At 38.4% G+C, this 14,675-nt stretch overlaps 1 protein-coding gene across 4 annotated transcripts in view; it reads left to right on the top strand.

The window, feature by feature from the left end:
* The window catches only part of SLC44A5 (solute carrier family 44 member 5), a 67,534-nt gene that overhangs the window by 33,477 nt on the left and 19,382 nt on the right, over positions 1 to 14,675 (top strand). For all 4 annotated transcript variants that reach the window (XM_064719456.1, XM_064719454.1, XM_064719453.1 and 1 more), the window contains exons 4-11: positions 590 to 674; positions 4,626 to 4,710; positions 7,106 to 7,234; positions 7,994 to 8,054; positions 9,676 to 9,799; positions 10,691 to 10,774; positions 13,328 to 13,440; positions 13,867 to 13,998. In XM_064719456.1, the coding sequence (XP_064575526.1) occupies positions 590 to 674; positions 4,626 to 4,710; positions 7,106 to 7,234; positions 7,994 to 8,054; positions 9,676 to 9,799; positions 10,691 to 10,774; positions 13,328 to 13,440; positions 13,867 to 13,998 (813 nt within the window). The remainder of the gene's footprint in view (positions 1 to 589; positions 675 to 4,625; positions 4,711 to 7,105; positions 7,235 to 7,993; positions 8,055 to 9,675; positions 9,800 to 10,690; positions 10,775 to 13,327; positions 13,441 to 13,866; positions 13,999 to 14,675) is intronic.

The following is a 14,675-nucleotide window of genomic DNA, read 5'->3' as shown; positions in this document are numbered from 1 at the left end:
GGAAGGACATTGACATAGTGGAGTGAGTTCAGAGGAGGAGTGCTCTGAGGACTGGAATTCCTCTGCTGTGGAGGCAGGCTGACAAGTTGGGGTTGTTCAGTGGGGAGAAGGGAACGTTCTGAGAGATCTTAGAGCTCCTTCCAGTGCCTAAATGGTCTCCAAGAGAGCTGGAGAGGGACTTTGCGCAAGGACAGGAGTGACAGGGCACAAGGAAATGGCTTGTAAAGACAGAAGGCAGAGTTAGGTTAGAGATTAGGAAGAAATTTTTCCCTGTGAGGGTGGTGAGGTCCTGGCCCTGGTTGCCCAGAGAAGCTGTGGCTGCCCCATCTCTGGAAGTGTTCAAGGTCAGGTTGGATGGGACTTGGAGCATTGGATTGCTTTCTTACAGTTTAATCCATATCTTAGTAGAACTTGCTGTGCTTTGCGTTTTCATATATCATTAGGAAATCTACTAATCAGTACTTTTCAGTGCTGGATCTACAAAGTGTAAAACGGTACTTTACAAGTGATACATTTTCATACTAGCTAATTTTGATCATTAACTATGAACAGTTGACTAGTATCCTAAGAGGTATTGTGTATTTTGCAGCTTGGGTGCACGGGGACCCCAGGAAAGTGATTTATCCAACTGACAGCTATGGGCAGTTCTGTGGTCAGAGAGATACCCTCAATGAGTGAGTACTAAATCCATTCACATGCCTTTATTAGTCGTGCACTGTGAATAAGATGTGAGGTTTCAAGTCTCTGTCAAATAGACAGTGTATTTGTCAGACTGTCAAATAGACACTCTTTCTGTATTTATTCCAAATAAAGCTCAGAAATGTATTAGTTTCCCAGTGCAAATCCAGACCCAAATTATTACTGTAAGGCAGTTGTTTGTGTCATTTAGAGAATATTTTTTGTAAGGTATCAATATAACTTAAAGATTGTGTCAGCAGTTGCATAGAAGGTGACTAGCTGGCACAGCTTCTAACTGCCAAAGTTTGGGTAATTCATAACCTGTTGTGTAATTCTTCATCCACCTTGGGATAAAAGAAGTCTTAAGGCATTTTAGCCTGGTCTATAGTTTTTGTCAATATGCACCAAATAACATAAAAGTCTGTAGTGAAAGGCTCTTGTTTTTTTTCCTATGCCAGTAGAAAGGAGACTGAGTAGTCTGGGAGATGAGCAGCCGTAACTACATCCTCCTTGGAAAACAGGAGGAAAATGGAACTAAATGGCTCCATTTACTTGTCTCTGTTTTTGTCATTTTAGATTTTGAATTGTAAGAGTTAAATTAGTTAGTTGATACCAACAGAGTAATTACACATGAAAATAGTTGCTCAGGGAAGAAAGGTGTTGCATCTATGTTTTCTTTAAAAATCTAAATGGTTTATGAAACAGAATGTTAAAAAGGTTTGCTTCTTCACCCACCGTCTTCCTTTCAAAAGGTAAGTTGTAGGCATGCCTTATGCCCTTGTCACTGTCAAGAAGCTGGATGCTATGCTAGTGTTTGATAATAATCCTTTGCTGCTTCTTTCTTTCTCCATTTAGTTTTCTGTGGAAAAAATTTTGGAAGCCACTGTCCAAAGGGCAGTTCAGAAGGGGAGGAGCAGGAAATAGAGATTGGAACAGAAGTAGAGCTAGGCCTATATATCCTCTCAAGTTTTTTTTACAGGGGAAACAGGCTAGTGAAAGAAAACCTGTTCCACACTCAAGACTATTCTTCATAGCAATTGTTGGAGAGTCAAACTTCCTGAAGAGGAAAAGCAAGGAGGAAAAAGTTATAGTGGCGTGTGTGTTCCCCTCACTGCAACACTTCTCTGCTCCCTACCATGCTGGCAACTTGTCCTTGTCCCCTCTGTCACCAGTAGGAAGTAGAGGACAAGTGACTTTGGGAGTCTCAGACACACAGCTTCAATATGCTGTGTGATGTGAAGCCAGGTGTTTCTCTCTGATTCTTACCATTCACTCCCATTCAATCTTTCTGTATGTTACTTGAGTCTTCCCTTTAGTTATTTCTTACACTGTGATTTTCGGTTTGTATTTACAAGTGACCCTCCCTATATAGGCTTGCTGGAAAATAATACAGCTACTGAGGCTGCATTTTGGCATTTATTTGGTACATTGAGGAGATTCTTATAAAAATATAAATAATACACATAATACAACCTACCAGAAAAGCAAGAGTGTTTCTGGCAGTAGGCCAGGATACTCCTCTGAAAGAGTCCCTCTAGTCCCCGGAATGGGACTGAGGATGTGCTTGTGAAGCTTTTGTCAATACCACTGTTTTTCAGATCTCCTGAAAGTAAGCAGTGTGAAAGACTCAGCCAGAGCTGTGGTATTCTGAAGTCTCCAAGGGTTTAGTCTGAGACATTTTTCTTGGAAAGTAATCACAATCTTTGTGTTTTGAATCTTGTCCTTGTAACAAGTATTTTTGGTAATCTCACTGAGGAGTACAAAAGGCAAGTTAGAAACAAAGCCAACATTCACGGCTTGTGCAAAAACCCATTTGAACTCCATAGAATGCCATGCAGTCAAAGAAATTGTTTTTGTATCATCATGAAATTCTTCTGTTAGACCTCTTCATGTCTGCCTGTAATCTATCCATTAGTTGATGTGTAATCTCTGAACTCGTTTTGCATTCTACAGAGCATAATGTACTAATGGAATACAACACAGTTTCATTATACAGAATACAGATCTAATTCTCAATGTGTGTTTTCATGTGTTATGTATATATTTAAACTTTCTTTTCTGTTGTCAATACCAGCAAATGGGCAAAGAAAAAAAAAAGAATTAATTAATGGATTTGAGCAGCTCACAGATCATAAATACCATCAAGAAACTATTGAAGAATGATGGCATTTCAGTCCAAAATTGTATTCTACTAATTTAAAGAAAGAGCAACTAGTGGTGGTGAATTAGTTTTGCCAGAATAAGTCTTTTCTTAAACAGTGCATAGCAGAATGAATATACCTCAGTGAAAACAAGTTAACATTGTAAAAAATGTCAGGCAGTTGAGTTGATCCCAGTTTTAAATGGAGTTTGAATGTGCAGTGGTGCTAAATAGTGTCTTTGATGGTATAGCCCTGTTTAGCAATTGGTGGGAGTCACATGCTGGTGGGAAAACAGAAGATATGTCCCAGTCTGGGGGGTACAATGAGATGTAGAAGCAGGACTGATGTTGAACCAGGACAGATAGAAGAGGGGCAGCCTTGTTAGCCCAAGCACTCTTCACTGTTAATATTGCCATCCTGCTTACAAGACAGAGCTCCCACTGTGCTGCAGTGCCATGGTGAAGGTCAGTGGGGGCTCAAACACTGCTTTGTGGAGTCTCCTGCACATCACAGAAGCATAGAATAGCCTGAGTTGGAAGGGACTTCAAAGCTCATTCCAACCCTCATTCCGCGGCCAGGGACACCTTCCACTAGACCAGGTTGCCCTGTTCAGCCTGTCCTTCCAGGGATGGGGCAGCCACAGCTGCTCTGGGCAACCTGTGTCACGGCCTCACTACACTCACAGCCAAGAATTTCTTCCCAATATTCTATATGAACCTACTCTCTGTCAGTGGGAAGCAGTCCCTGTTGCCCTGTCTCTCCAGGCCTTAGTAAGTAGCAACTCCATATTTTTTGTAGACTCCCTTCAGGTTAAATGTTTTGTAGGCTCCCTTCAGGGAAAGCCACAGTTAGGACACCCCTGAAGCCTTCTCTTCTCCAGGCTGAACAATCCCAATTCTCTCAGCCCTTCCTCATGGAAGAAAAGTGCTCCATCTCTCTGATCAACTTGGTGGCCCTTCATAGTCCATAGGGGAGCATATGCACCATTTCTTGGGGTGCATATGCAGGGGCACTGTGTAACCCAGACTAACTGGCTTTGAAGTTTTGTTTAAAAAGGGCAGGTCTACTGCCATATTATCTTCACTAGAGCTATCTGATAATTTTCTGATTTTGCAAAGTCTAACAAGATATTTTGCTGTCTTCAAAACCCAAGTCTTAAAATCAAGAGATCTTGGGGTCCTAAGTTTCCAACAAATCCAGACTTATGTGACAGCTGCCACAAGGCTCCAAGTTCCAGTAGATGTCAAATATGCGGGACTGACTGACCCTTATTTATATCAAGGGAGATCTTGTCAGTGTTATTAGTAGATGATATTATATTCTGTTTTCTGAACAACTGCTTTTGGTTTCCAACCATAAAAAGCTTCTGATTGATTTTGGTGCCACCTTCTGATCAACAAAAATTAGGCAGCTTTTACAGTGAAGCATTTGCTGATGGTGAGTTTGCATGCACTTCATGTGCAGGATGTTGGTGGCACAGAGACTATGATGTTTTTGCAGGGTTATTCTACAAACCTCAGCCTCTCAAGGCAGGACTACAGCTACACAGATTGTTTCAGCTTAAAATCATGCTGCAGATAAAAATGTGTCAAAATTATCATTCTTCAGAGCAAATACTTCTGGTTTCATAGATGTCTTGATGTGAAACATTCAAGGTCTACCTGGGATTTTTTTTGTCTTGTATTTGCAGTATGGATGTTCACAGTAATAGAACTTAAATATCAATGTATACTACAAATTTTGGAATGGTAGGATGTATAAGCACCTATATTTATGGTGATTATTATCTTATATCCATTTCCATAGGAACAAGACCATTTTGTTTTACTTCAACATTCTGAAATGTGCCAGCCCCGTAGTGTTAATAAACCTACAGTGCCCTACAACACAGGTGAGTGAAAATGTAGAGATAAAATATTTTCCCTGCATCTTAGTCATGGTACTTAAAAATGAGACATGTATTTGTTTAGATTTAAAAAATGTTGTTTATTTCCTTCAAAATACAACATGGTTGTTTTATAAATTACCTGTAGCAAGCACACTCTCTGTAGTGTGTGACGGTCAGAAAAATGAAGTGGAAATGCACAAGATTGTATATTTTGGATAAGAGTAGACAGAAAAAGTCCACTGACTTGAACACAACAATTTTTTATTTATGAATTCATTGCAGGCAGCTATCCAGTAGTATTCAGTGCATGCAGAAAATATTGATTTATACCTAAGGTTTTTGGAGCTGAACATGTTCAAGAAACTGTGCATATTGCCATTGACAGGATTATCTGGGTGTGATTGGAGCCTATGGCTCTTTCAAAAGTGAAGATTTTGAAAGCTTATTCTTGCCTTATTTCACAATTTGCACTCTGTTTGTTGTATTTGTTGTCATTCCTCGTGAAGTTGTGAAATAAACCTAGTCATTGCATTTGTGTGGGTTAAGATTAACCTCCTGATCTTTCTTGCAAGACAATTTTCCTGATCATAAAACATGAAAATCTCTAACAAGAAAGAGCAAGAACCCTCTTAAGACTGGCTAGTTGCTGTCAGAATGAAAACTTGCTCCATCAGCTGCAGATTTGCTTCAGGAATCCCCATCTGTCCACATGCGCACATTGACGCTGTTGCCCTGCAGTCTTAAGACTCTTTCACTAGAACAGTTCAGTCTGTTCTGCAATATGAGGTCATTATGTGGGATTTGACTGGTGCTGTGGTCAGGTTGGCAATGGCCATGAATCAAATTGGGTGAAATACTTGTTAAAGGAGAGTTTTTGGGACCAGAGTAGTTACTTTGTTCGTTTTCAAATATGCAACATCTCCAAAACTAAGAATGCTGTTTTTGAATGCTGTTTGTTACTGTAGATGGTTAAATGACTGGTTGTTTCAAAAAATGCTGAAGAAATTTTTTTTGATGATTCCTCTTTTGAACTGCAAACAGGGTCCTTCATTCCTGACCTATACATATAAATATCAGGAGGAAGAACCCCCAAGAACTAACATGAGAGGAGCTTCAGTTCTTGAGTAAGGCTGGATTTGAAAACAGTTAATACAGTCCATTGGATCCATAGACAGCACATTTCACTGCCTGTTTCATAGACAGCAAACAGTTTATAGTAAAGTGTGTACTTGTTAGTCACCTGTTGTCCAGCAAGGACAAAACTCTTCTTTCTTTGTTCCTTGGCCTGTGGGTAGTCCATAGGACTAAAATACTCCTATAGAAAGACCCTCTTGCAGTATCTGCTGTGTTTTAAGGATTAGTACAAGACCTCTTCCCAAAATTCTTTTTGGTGAATTACTTAGAACGGAATGCCCTTGACATGAACGACAGTTTTGGTGCATGATGTCTCTCTGGTACTTGGACAGCAGAGCTTTGCAAAGGGCGTTTGGATAGCACAGCTTTGGAAACAAACTGCCTTCTAGAAAAGGCTCAAGCTTGCTGTAAAGATTGAATTCAAACCACCACACATTCTTAATGCTGAGGAGTCAGAATGTCTGTCTTTAGTGTGATTCCAGGGACCAGCAGAACCTTCAGAGTCTGTTCATCGGGGCAGCCGCTTCTCCATATCCTAAATCACAACTTCTCAGTGGATGCATTCAATAAACCCCAGTCCTCACCTGATTTCTCACATAAATCTGGCTTATAATGGCTATACCATGAGTCATGTGAGCATGACTTCTTCTCATAGGCATCCCCTGGCTTTGTAAGTCTTTTCTTAGTCTACAGTTAAAAGTCACTTTTGAGTTATTTATGCCTAACTTGACAATATTTGTATAGATGTAATTGACTGAAGAGGTTGTGTAGAAGGATGGAATAACAGTACCCGAGACTCTAGATTTTAGTGAGACTTTGTTTAAATAAAGTTCCCCTTATACATGTATTAGGAAAAAATTGTATGTATCCTGTAGAAGTAGCTGTCACACCCCCTTGCTCTTATGTACTGCTGATGATAGATATAGAGGAGGACTTCAGAGGTTTTTTCTTCCTGCCCAGAAAAATAATACTCTTTTCAACAGACTGAAAGCTCTTCTTGCCTATCAGAATGTGTGGAACCTAAGAAGATACAGAGAGGGACTTGATATGCCAGATATGAGGAGAACACACTTTGAAAGTGTTTTCTATCAAAGAATTCTAGAAGTATTCATTTAGGGAATCAAAAGGAGAACATATCTTTTCTAAATCCAGCAGTAAACATTAATGAAGGCAGTGGCATTTTTCTTGCTTTTTCATTACACCGACTTTCCTTACCCTTCTCTACCCAGAGTGTGTCTTTACTTATTTTTTTCTTTTCTTGCAGCTTTGTGTCTCAAAGTGCCCAGACAGGTTTGCAACCTACATTGATGTTCAGGCTTCCTACAGATATAGACCAGATCAGTGGAATTACTTCAAACAGTTCTGCAAACCCGGTTTTAACAATCCTCGCAAGGTATGTATGTATCTGTAGATGATAAAGTACATTTTTTCTTCAAGCAGTATTTAGTATGCATGATTTTACTGAGCTGCATCAAAGATTTGAATTATTCTGATTTCAGCGTATAAGGAGATGTCCCATTTATGTGATTTGACACTTGTTTAATCTAGGCTGAAGGTCTTGAATGCACACTAAACCTCCACTCTTCAAATGATTGCTGTTAGCTTAAAAGACTACCTGCAGCTACTCATTCAGTTGCAGTACTGTGGCAAGCAGTATCCTTTAGTACTTAAGTACCCCACAGCAGTAGAGTGTCTCAAACCAATTCTTAAGGCTCTTAAGTCATCTATAGCTACTTGGAAAGGTAGCTAAGAAAATTAATCTATCCTTCATACAACTGATTTTGTCCTCAAATGTGCTGGTTACTTTTCCCATCTTTAAAATGTCTTGCAATTCAGCTACATTAATTGGATTAAAATCTTACTTTTCTTTAAAAGAAAAGATAAAGGGTAGGCAAGGAACAATTGTCCAGTCAGTTCTGGCTTAGATGCTGATCCAAAAGTCTTTTATGTCACTAGAAAAAAAAAGAACAGTCTTTTCCCAAATCACAATGACAGTTTGGATTCTCACTTAGATATAAATGTATCTTGCAGCTCCACCAGTGAAATTTGGGGAGGAGGCTACAAAGCCCAGTTTGGGGCATTCTTCAGACTGGGTGAAAAACAAACATACTGTTACACTGTTATTCAGCATTCCTATTTTTCCCCTTTTTAGTCTATTGCTCAAGTCCTACGTGATGAAGATTGTCCTTCGATGATCATTCCAAGCAGGCCTTGTGAGTGATTCTACTTCTTATACACATCTTAGCAGATTGTGAGCATTCATATTAAAGCACAACTCCAGTCTGAAATGTGTTTTGCAGCAACATCACTAGGAGCTGTTTGTTATCTGACATTCACATTCATTCAGTTTTAAAGCATAAATCAATTCAATTTGAAAATACAAATATTTATTAATATTTTTTCTAACAGTCGTCTGGGAATATTCAGCGTGTGATCAGGTCAAGCTGAGCTCTTTCTTGCTCTTGAATCATCACTGATAGCAAAAGCTCTTCAACTGAAATTGTGCTTTCCAAAGCAAGAGCAAGCGATGCCATTGGCATAAAGAAAATGCTACAAATGTTGGAAGGATCATACGGCCAGGTGTTGAAGTTCAAACGATACTTCAGCCCAGTTACAATGCAGCTCTCCTTTCAGTGCAGTGCTGGCTATGCAGGACATATGGAGGAATTCCAGAGCAAAAAATGTCACTATGGTCAGCAGGTGTTTCTGAGTAGATAACCACTGATCTCAGAGCTCATCTCAGCTGCACAAGTGTAGTATTGACCCAGAATCTTACAGAAGAAGAAATTGCTGTTTATTTTTGCCATACTTTAAAGTAGGAATCATGTAAACCAGGAACATGTCATTAAAAGGAGAAGATACGGATTAAATTTTTAAAACATAGTCTGAATTGTATGAAAACTGAAGTACTGACCCAAAAGACATAAAATACCTTGCAAAGAAGCTCTTATATTCTTTTAGACTACATCAATGAGCAAAGATCACAGTGGGAGGAAAAGATATGTTAAGATATGTTGCTTAATAATTTATTCAGAATAATTGCTGGGGGAGATAGATCAGACTGAATATTGAGCCCTGGCTTCAGTATTTGTTGCAATCTGGTAAGGAAAGCACTGAATAGTTATGTGAAGTACACCTCTGACGGAGGACTCACCTGCTCTTCTCTTTGGAATGAAACCAAGGATGTTTTGCAGCAAAGAACGGGGCAGAGTAAAAAAGTATGCAAACACCTCCTTTTCTCGCTTTTTTATAATCTCCTCTTCCCTCTCTCTAACCAGCTCTTTGTATCTTTTTTCCATTGCTTCATCTCCAAGAGTATCTAGTGATAGTGCCTGGTACTGGAGTTCATCTGGCATATAAGGAAAGCAACACTTGCTGTTATATATTGGCTGGGGCTAATATGATTCATGATCAGTCAAGTTGAATCTGTCCTTGGGGGCTGGTCTCATTATTACCATAAAATGGCATATTTGAGAAGCTGCAGTTTTTATAAGCTGCCCAGATACTGACAGAGAGTCAGTTCCACATTTATTACAAATTCTTAAACTCCTATGTATAGTACTGTTGTTATTTGGTAGGACCTAGAATCTCCAGTTGAAATCTATGATCCGACCCTGCCTGAGCTTAGACAAAAAACCTCCAAGCATAAAAATCATAATTTTGAATGCAATGGCTCTTCCAAGATTTGTCAAATCAACATATTGCTATATAATCAGTTGAAAAACAATTGACTGTGAATCTGAAATTATTTAAGTATGTTGCAAAACACACATGATAAAAGCAGAGCTTGACATGAGATGTAATATGCAGGCTTTGTTTTGATATTTTGAATAGTTCTGAAGAGATGCTTCCCAGACTTCTCCACGAAGAATGGTGTGTTGACCGTGGCAAATCAGACTACATTCAAAGATGGAAGAGGGAAAACAAGAAATGTAACTGATCTCAGGGAAGCTGCAAAGTAGGTTTTATCCTTCTTTAGTGTTTGTTGGATTCTGAGATTGCACAATAATTTAATAATTTTAAAAAATCAGAATCTCTTGTAGCAAATGACTGAGGGTACCCAAGCTAGACTCGGTATCAAATTCTCTGTGCCTGAGCACTTCCAAAGTTCCATTAAGGAAATCCAGTACTGTGGTGTGCAGATAGGAGCAAAACGTGCAAAAAGCCTAAGTCTGACGGTCTCAGTCATTTTTTGAAATAATTATTGCTTTTTCTAGCAAAAATAAGTTTTGCAAGGAAAGTTGCCTGAGGTTCAAAATGCAATCCTTATGCTGCAGGACTCAGGCCAGTCAGGAATGGCCTTGGCTATGCTGTTCTGTAATGACCTTTCCACTACCATGGGCTGGCCTGGTACTTTGGGCATCTCACCTCATCTGAGTGCTCCTGCCTCTGGTAAAAAATAATGTGTTGGGCTATTCTTCGGAAAACTATTATGTGGGTGAGCATTCTGCAAAATAGAAAAACAGTTCCATCAAGTTGCTTCACTGACCTGTTTTCTGGTTCTATGCTATTAGCAGTTCTAGAGTCACCACTGTTTGTCCCTTGCTACATTGCAGATATCGATAGTATACCCTTGCCTTGTGACATAATAAGCAATTCTGACAATAAAGCCTTTTTAATTAATTTTTTTCAGGACTTGTAGAGACATTCTTATGCAGATTTTTCTTTGCTGTAACTGTGATTGGTGTTGATTTGGTGACAGAACTGGAGTATAGTTGTAAAAAAAATTGTAGTATACTCTTATCACTACCAAAGATATATCAAATTCTTTCACTGATCATATTTGTTGTTTAAATAAATTCTCCTTTTCTACCTGAAGCAAGCTTTTGTTTTATTTTTCTTTTCTCAGTGGCATCAATAATGTCCTGGATGCAAGATCAGTTGGAATGAAAATTTTTGAAGACTATGCCATTTCTTGGTATTGGATTTTAATGTAAGGGTTTTTTTGATATTTTTAGTGTTTCAAAACTCATTTTGGAATGTGCAGGAAATAAAAAAAAATATATTGTGTATGTATTTGGTACATATTCTACTTTAAAACTCGATAAACTGTAATTTCCTTTCATCAGACATGATAATAAGATAGTTACAGTTCTGTGGATGGTAAGGATAGTACAGCAGACATACATAGAGTGTCAGTTGATCTGGAATAGCTTTTTAATGTCCTACCAGTCAGAAAATCAGGAGGAGCAGGGTTCTGTTGCAGCACCCATGTGTGCAGCAATTCCAAAACTGAAAAATCTTAATTAAGTAACTTTCAAGCCAGTTGCACTTGCCAAGTATTACTTGTACATATATAAAACAGATAGTTTCTGAATTTGTGCAAGCAATATTCAGTTAAAGCCATTATAATCCCTAAGTTCAATATGAATCCATAAATCCAATGCAGCAGGCAAAGCAGCATCAAGAACAATTACTGAACAGTATTAACTTTATCTTGCAATTAATATTAACTAAACACCAATTAATTAAAATGCAGCACCAAAACAAGAGAAGTAGCTTCTTTGTTGAAGCAAATATGTAAGTATTTGTGAACTCCTAGCCCATCAATATTGATTTTGATGGACCAGTGTGTTGATCTGTTTAAACAGGAACCGAATTTGTTGCCACGTGAGAACCTTTAACATGCACATGTCAAGCATACATTAGTCAATCCTGAATGCAAACCCACAGCATTTAATACACACTTTAGATAATAATGTGGAGGTTTAGTCAGTTCAGAAACACAAGTTGTCAGCTTTTAAAGGTGTTCAGACACTGGTGGAAAGACAGCTTTCTCATAGTCTGATACTCAGCTCACAATATTTAGTAGCAGGAAACTCATGGATATTCAGCAAGCTTGGGTCTCTCTCTTACTGAAATCAGGCTTGTGGTACAGAGTCTTTCAAAGGAGATACCACTGGACACACTGGACAGAGAACTGACCATTGTTTTGAACAGAAATTCTAAATATTGAAGCAAGTTTCCACATTTCAAATACGGTATTTTTTTGTAAGGAATTGTTACCACTTCAAAGTAGTTGGGTATAATTTTCCTCACACTTTTCACCCAATGATAGCATAGATCAAATGATTTCTGGACAAATATATTTAAGTGCCAGAGGTTGGGTGAAGTTTTTAACAGTTAAGGCTTGACACTGAAGGGAGGCTGGATTAGAATTTAAATATGGAATTGCTGTAGTGTTTTTAGCATACCTCAAAAGAACTACTGCTTCAAGCCTCAGTTTAAGGGAACGAGTCTGTTGAAGGCAGTTGCTACTATGTACTCAGTTTTGGTGTTACTAGGACTCATGTATAGCTAAAGATAACTTTGGATAAAAGTAATTTACTGCTTTCAAGATGGAGCCCCAAAACTACAACTTTTCTTGAGGAATATATTCTGAATTTCAGTAAATCATTCAGAAAGGGAAAATACATCAGGCTAGGAAGCCATTAAAGACATAGGACTTAAGGCAAAGTTAGAAAGGTTTAACTAAATAAGCTGATGTGATTTTTTTATGATCAGGCTGTCCCATTTTTTCGCTTTGGTTATTGGCTAAATAAGCTGGGAACATTCAGAAGAAAAGTTACTGAACACAGGCGAGAAGAGGGTTTAAATTTTTTTGGGTCTGTACTGATACAAAATTCGCATGTAACACCTACTAAAAATAATGAGACGTGAAATGTTCTTTAAAGCATCTGAGCTGGATATTTGTTCAATGGGATTAATATTCATATTGCTTTCTTCATAATTGTTTAGAAAGCCATGTGGAGTGAAAAAGCCTTTTGCAATAATTTTTTCCTTTCTGACTTGCTTTCTAGGAGTGAAATGAAAACAAATATTACATTACCTTATATTACATTACATTACATTAATTATTGTCTTGATGAAGAAAAGGCACTGTAAATGCCTTTAGGGACTTCATAGAAAGGCTCTTAACAGTTTCTTTCTATGCATCATAGTGCCCTGATTGTTTCTTCTTCTGATTAATAGAAGCGGTGATGAGTAGAAATTATGTCCTTCTAACCTCCTTATGGTTTTTGTCCTAAATGTAATTCTTTTTTTTTCCCTAGGAAGCTTCTAGAATGTTGTTTACTAACATTGTTTCTTTGCAAGCAGGGATTTTCTGTGGAGGACATAAACCAGCAACTTCCCCACATATAGGTATCCCTCCAATTTAACTTTCTGTACTGTAGATTAGACTGTGGCCTGAAAAAGGCAGTGAGTTTTTCAGCTGGTGTAAGTGACAAAAAAGGCATTCTATTAATCCCATTCAACCAGCCTGAGAACCTAGTACACATATGTGAGATCATCATATATAAGCTATTTGTTTGTAATGGCAGATAGCCATGAGAATGTATTTCATAGTGAAGATTTTGAAATACTTTTTTACAAATCATGCTATTATGTGAGATGAAGTGACCCTCATTTGAAGTAACAGGAATGCAAGAATGTGAATAGATTCTTACACTCATTTTCTCTGTGTTTCTGTTTCTTCACTTTCTAGTGGACTGTTCATTGCAATGATGTTGAGTCTGCTGTTCCTTGTGTTATTGAGGTTCACAGCTGGGGTTCTCTTCTGGATTTTCATCTTTGGCGTGATTGGAATTATAGGTTATGGTAGGTGTAATTTTCTAGCCTCTGAGACTATTTTTTCTTACTGCTTAAGTCTGGAAAATCAGTAGTTAACTCAATTAAATGGTACAATTGGGTAAATTAATGCCTAGTTTTAGACACAATTAAGTGAGAAGGACATAAATGGCAGCACAATGCAGTAAGAATCCAGCTGTGCTGATACTTAGCAGCAGATGTAGTAACCTGCATTACCTATGCACAGTATGCTTAGTCTGTAATCACTTGTACTGATATTTCTTTCCCATATATATGATATCATAATTGGCTAGTCTCACAGTGATGCATTTTTGGGCTTTGCTGACCTGACAGGCTTGTACAAAAGCAAAACATTTGGTTTGTAAGATTTTTTTTTTAATTTGCATCTTTGCGCTCTTCATACACACTCCTATTTTATTGATTGTTTTTTAAAAGGCATCTGGCATTGTTACTGGGAGTATGATCATCTAAAAGGAATACCTGGATCTGACCTCACTGTTTATGATATTGGATTCCAGACAGACTTCAAAGTGTACCTGCAGCTGAGGCAAACATGGTTAGCATTTAGTAAGTGCCCTTTTACATTTGATATCTGTTAATGGATATTCAGGAAAATCAGTCAGTGTCTTAATATACTTTCTGCCTTGTTAAATCTCCTCCTCTACACATGTTGCTCAGAGGAGAAAGCAGAATTCCTTTTCTCTGTATTGTGTAAAAATATGCTTTTTCAAAAGAGACTCGTATATTTGTAAGGGGAGATAATGCAATCACACTAGTGATAAGAATGAAAAAATCTTTTGTTAGGAGCATTCTACTTCCTGTGTGTTCAGTCTTCACCATGGGGAAAGCAGAAGGCAGTAATTAAGTTCATCATGATGAAGTTGTGCAAGGAAGTGTACTTTTCTCTCTCTGATAATTTTTTCTCCCTCCTTGAGAGCCCCAGAAATGAGATTAATAAGTCACATTAATAACTACACTTGCTTTGTGTCTTAGAATCATAAAATGTGCCAAGTTGGAAAGGGCCCATCAGTATGATCAAGTCCAGCTCCTGGCCCTGCACAGGACACTCCAACAATCCCACCCTGTGCCTGAAAGTATTGTCCAAATGTTCCTTGAGCTCTGGCAGTCTTGGGGCCATGACCATTCCCTGGGCAGTCTGTTCAGTGCCTGACTCTTGGGGAAGAACCTTTTCCTGATCTCCCACCTAAATCTCCCGACCCAGCTCCAGCTGTTCCCTGGAGTCC

The sequence above is a fragment of the Zonotrichia leucophrys genome, chromosome 8 (genome assembly GCF_028769735.1).
Source record: "Zonotrichia leucophrys gambelii isolate GWCS_2022_RI chromosome 8, RI_Zleu_2.0, whole genome shotgun sequence".
NCBI classification, from domain to species: Eukaryota; Metazoa; Chordata; class Aves; order Passeriformes; family Passerellidae; genus Zonotrichia; species Zonotrichia leucophrys.
The sequence above is the reverse complement of the archived record's forward strand: the minus strand, read 5'-3'. Positions and strand labels throughout refer to the sequence as shown.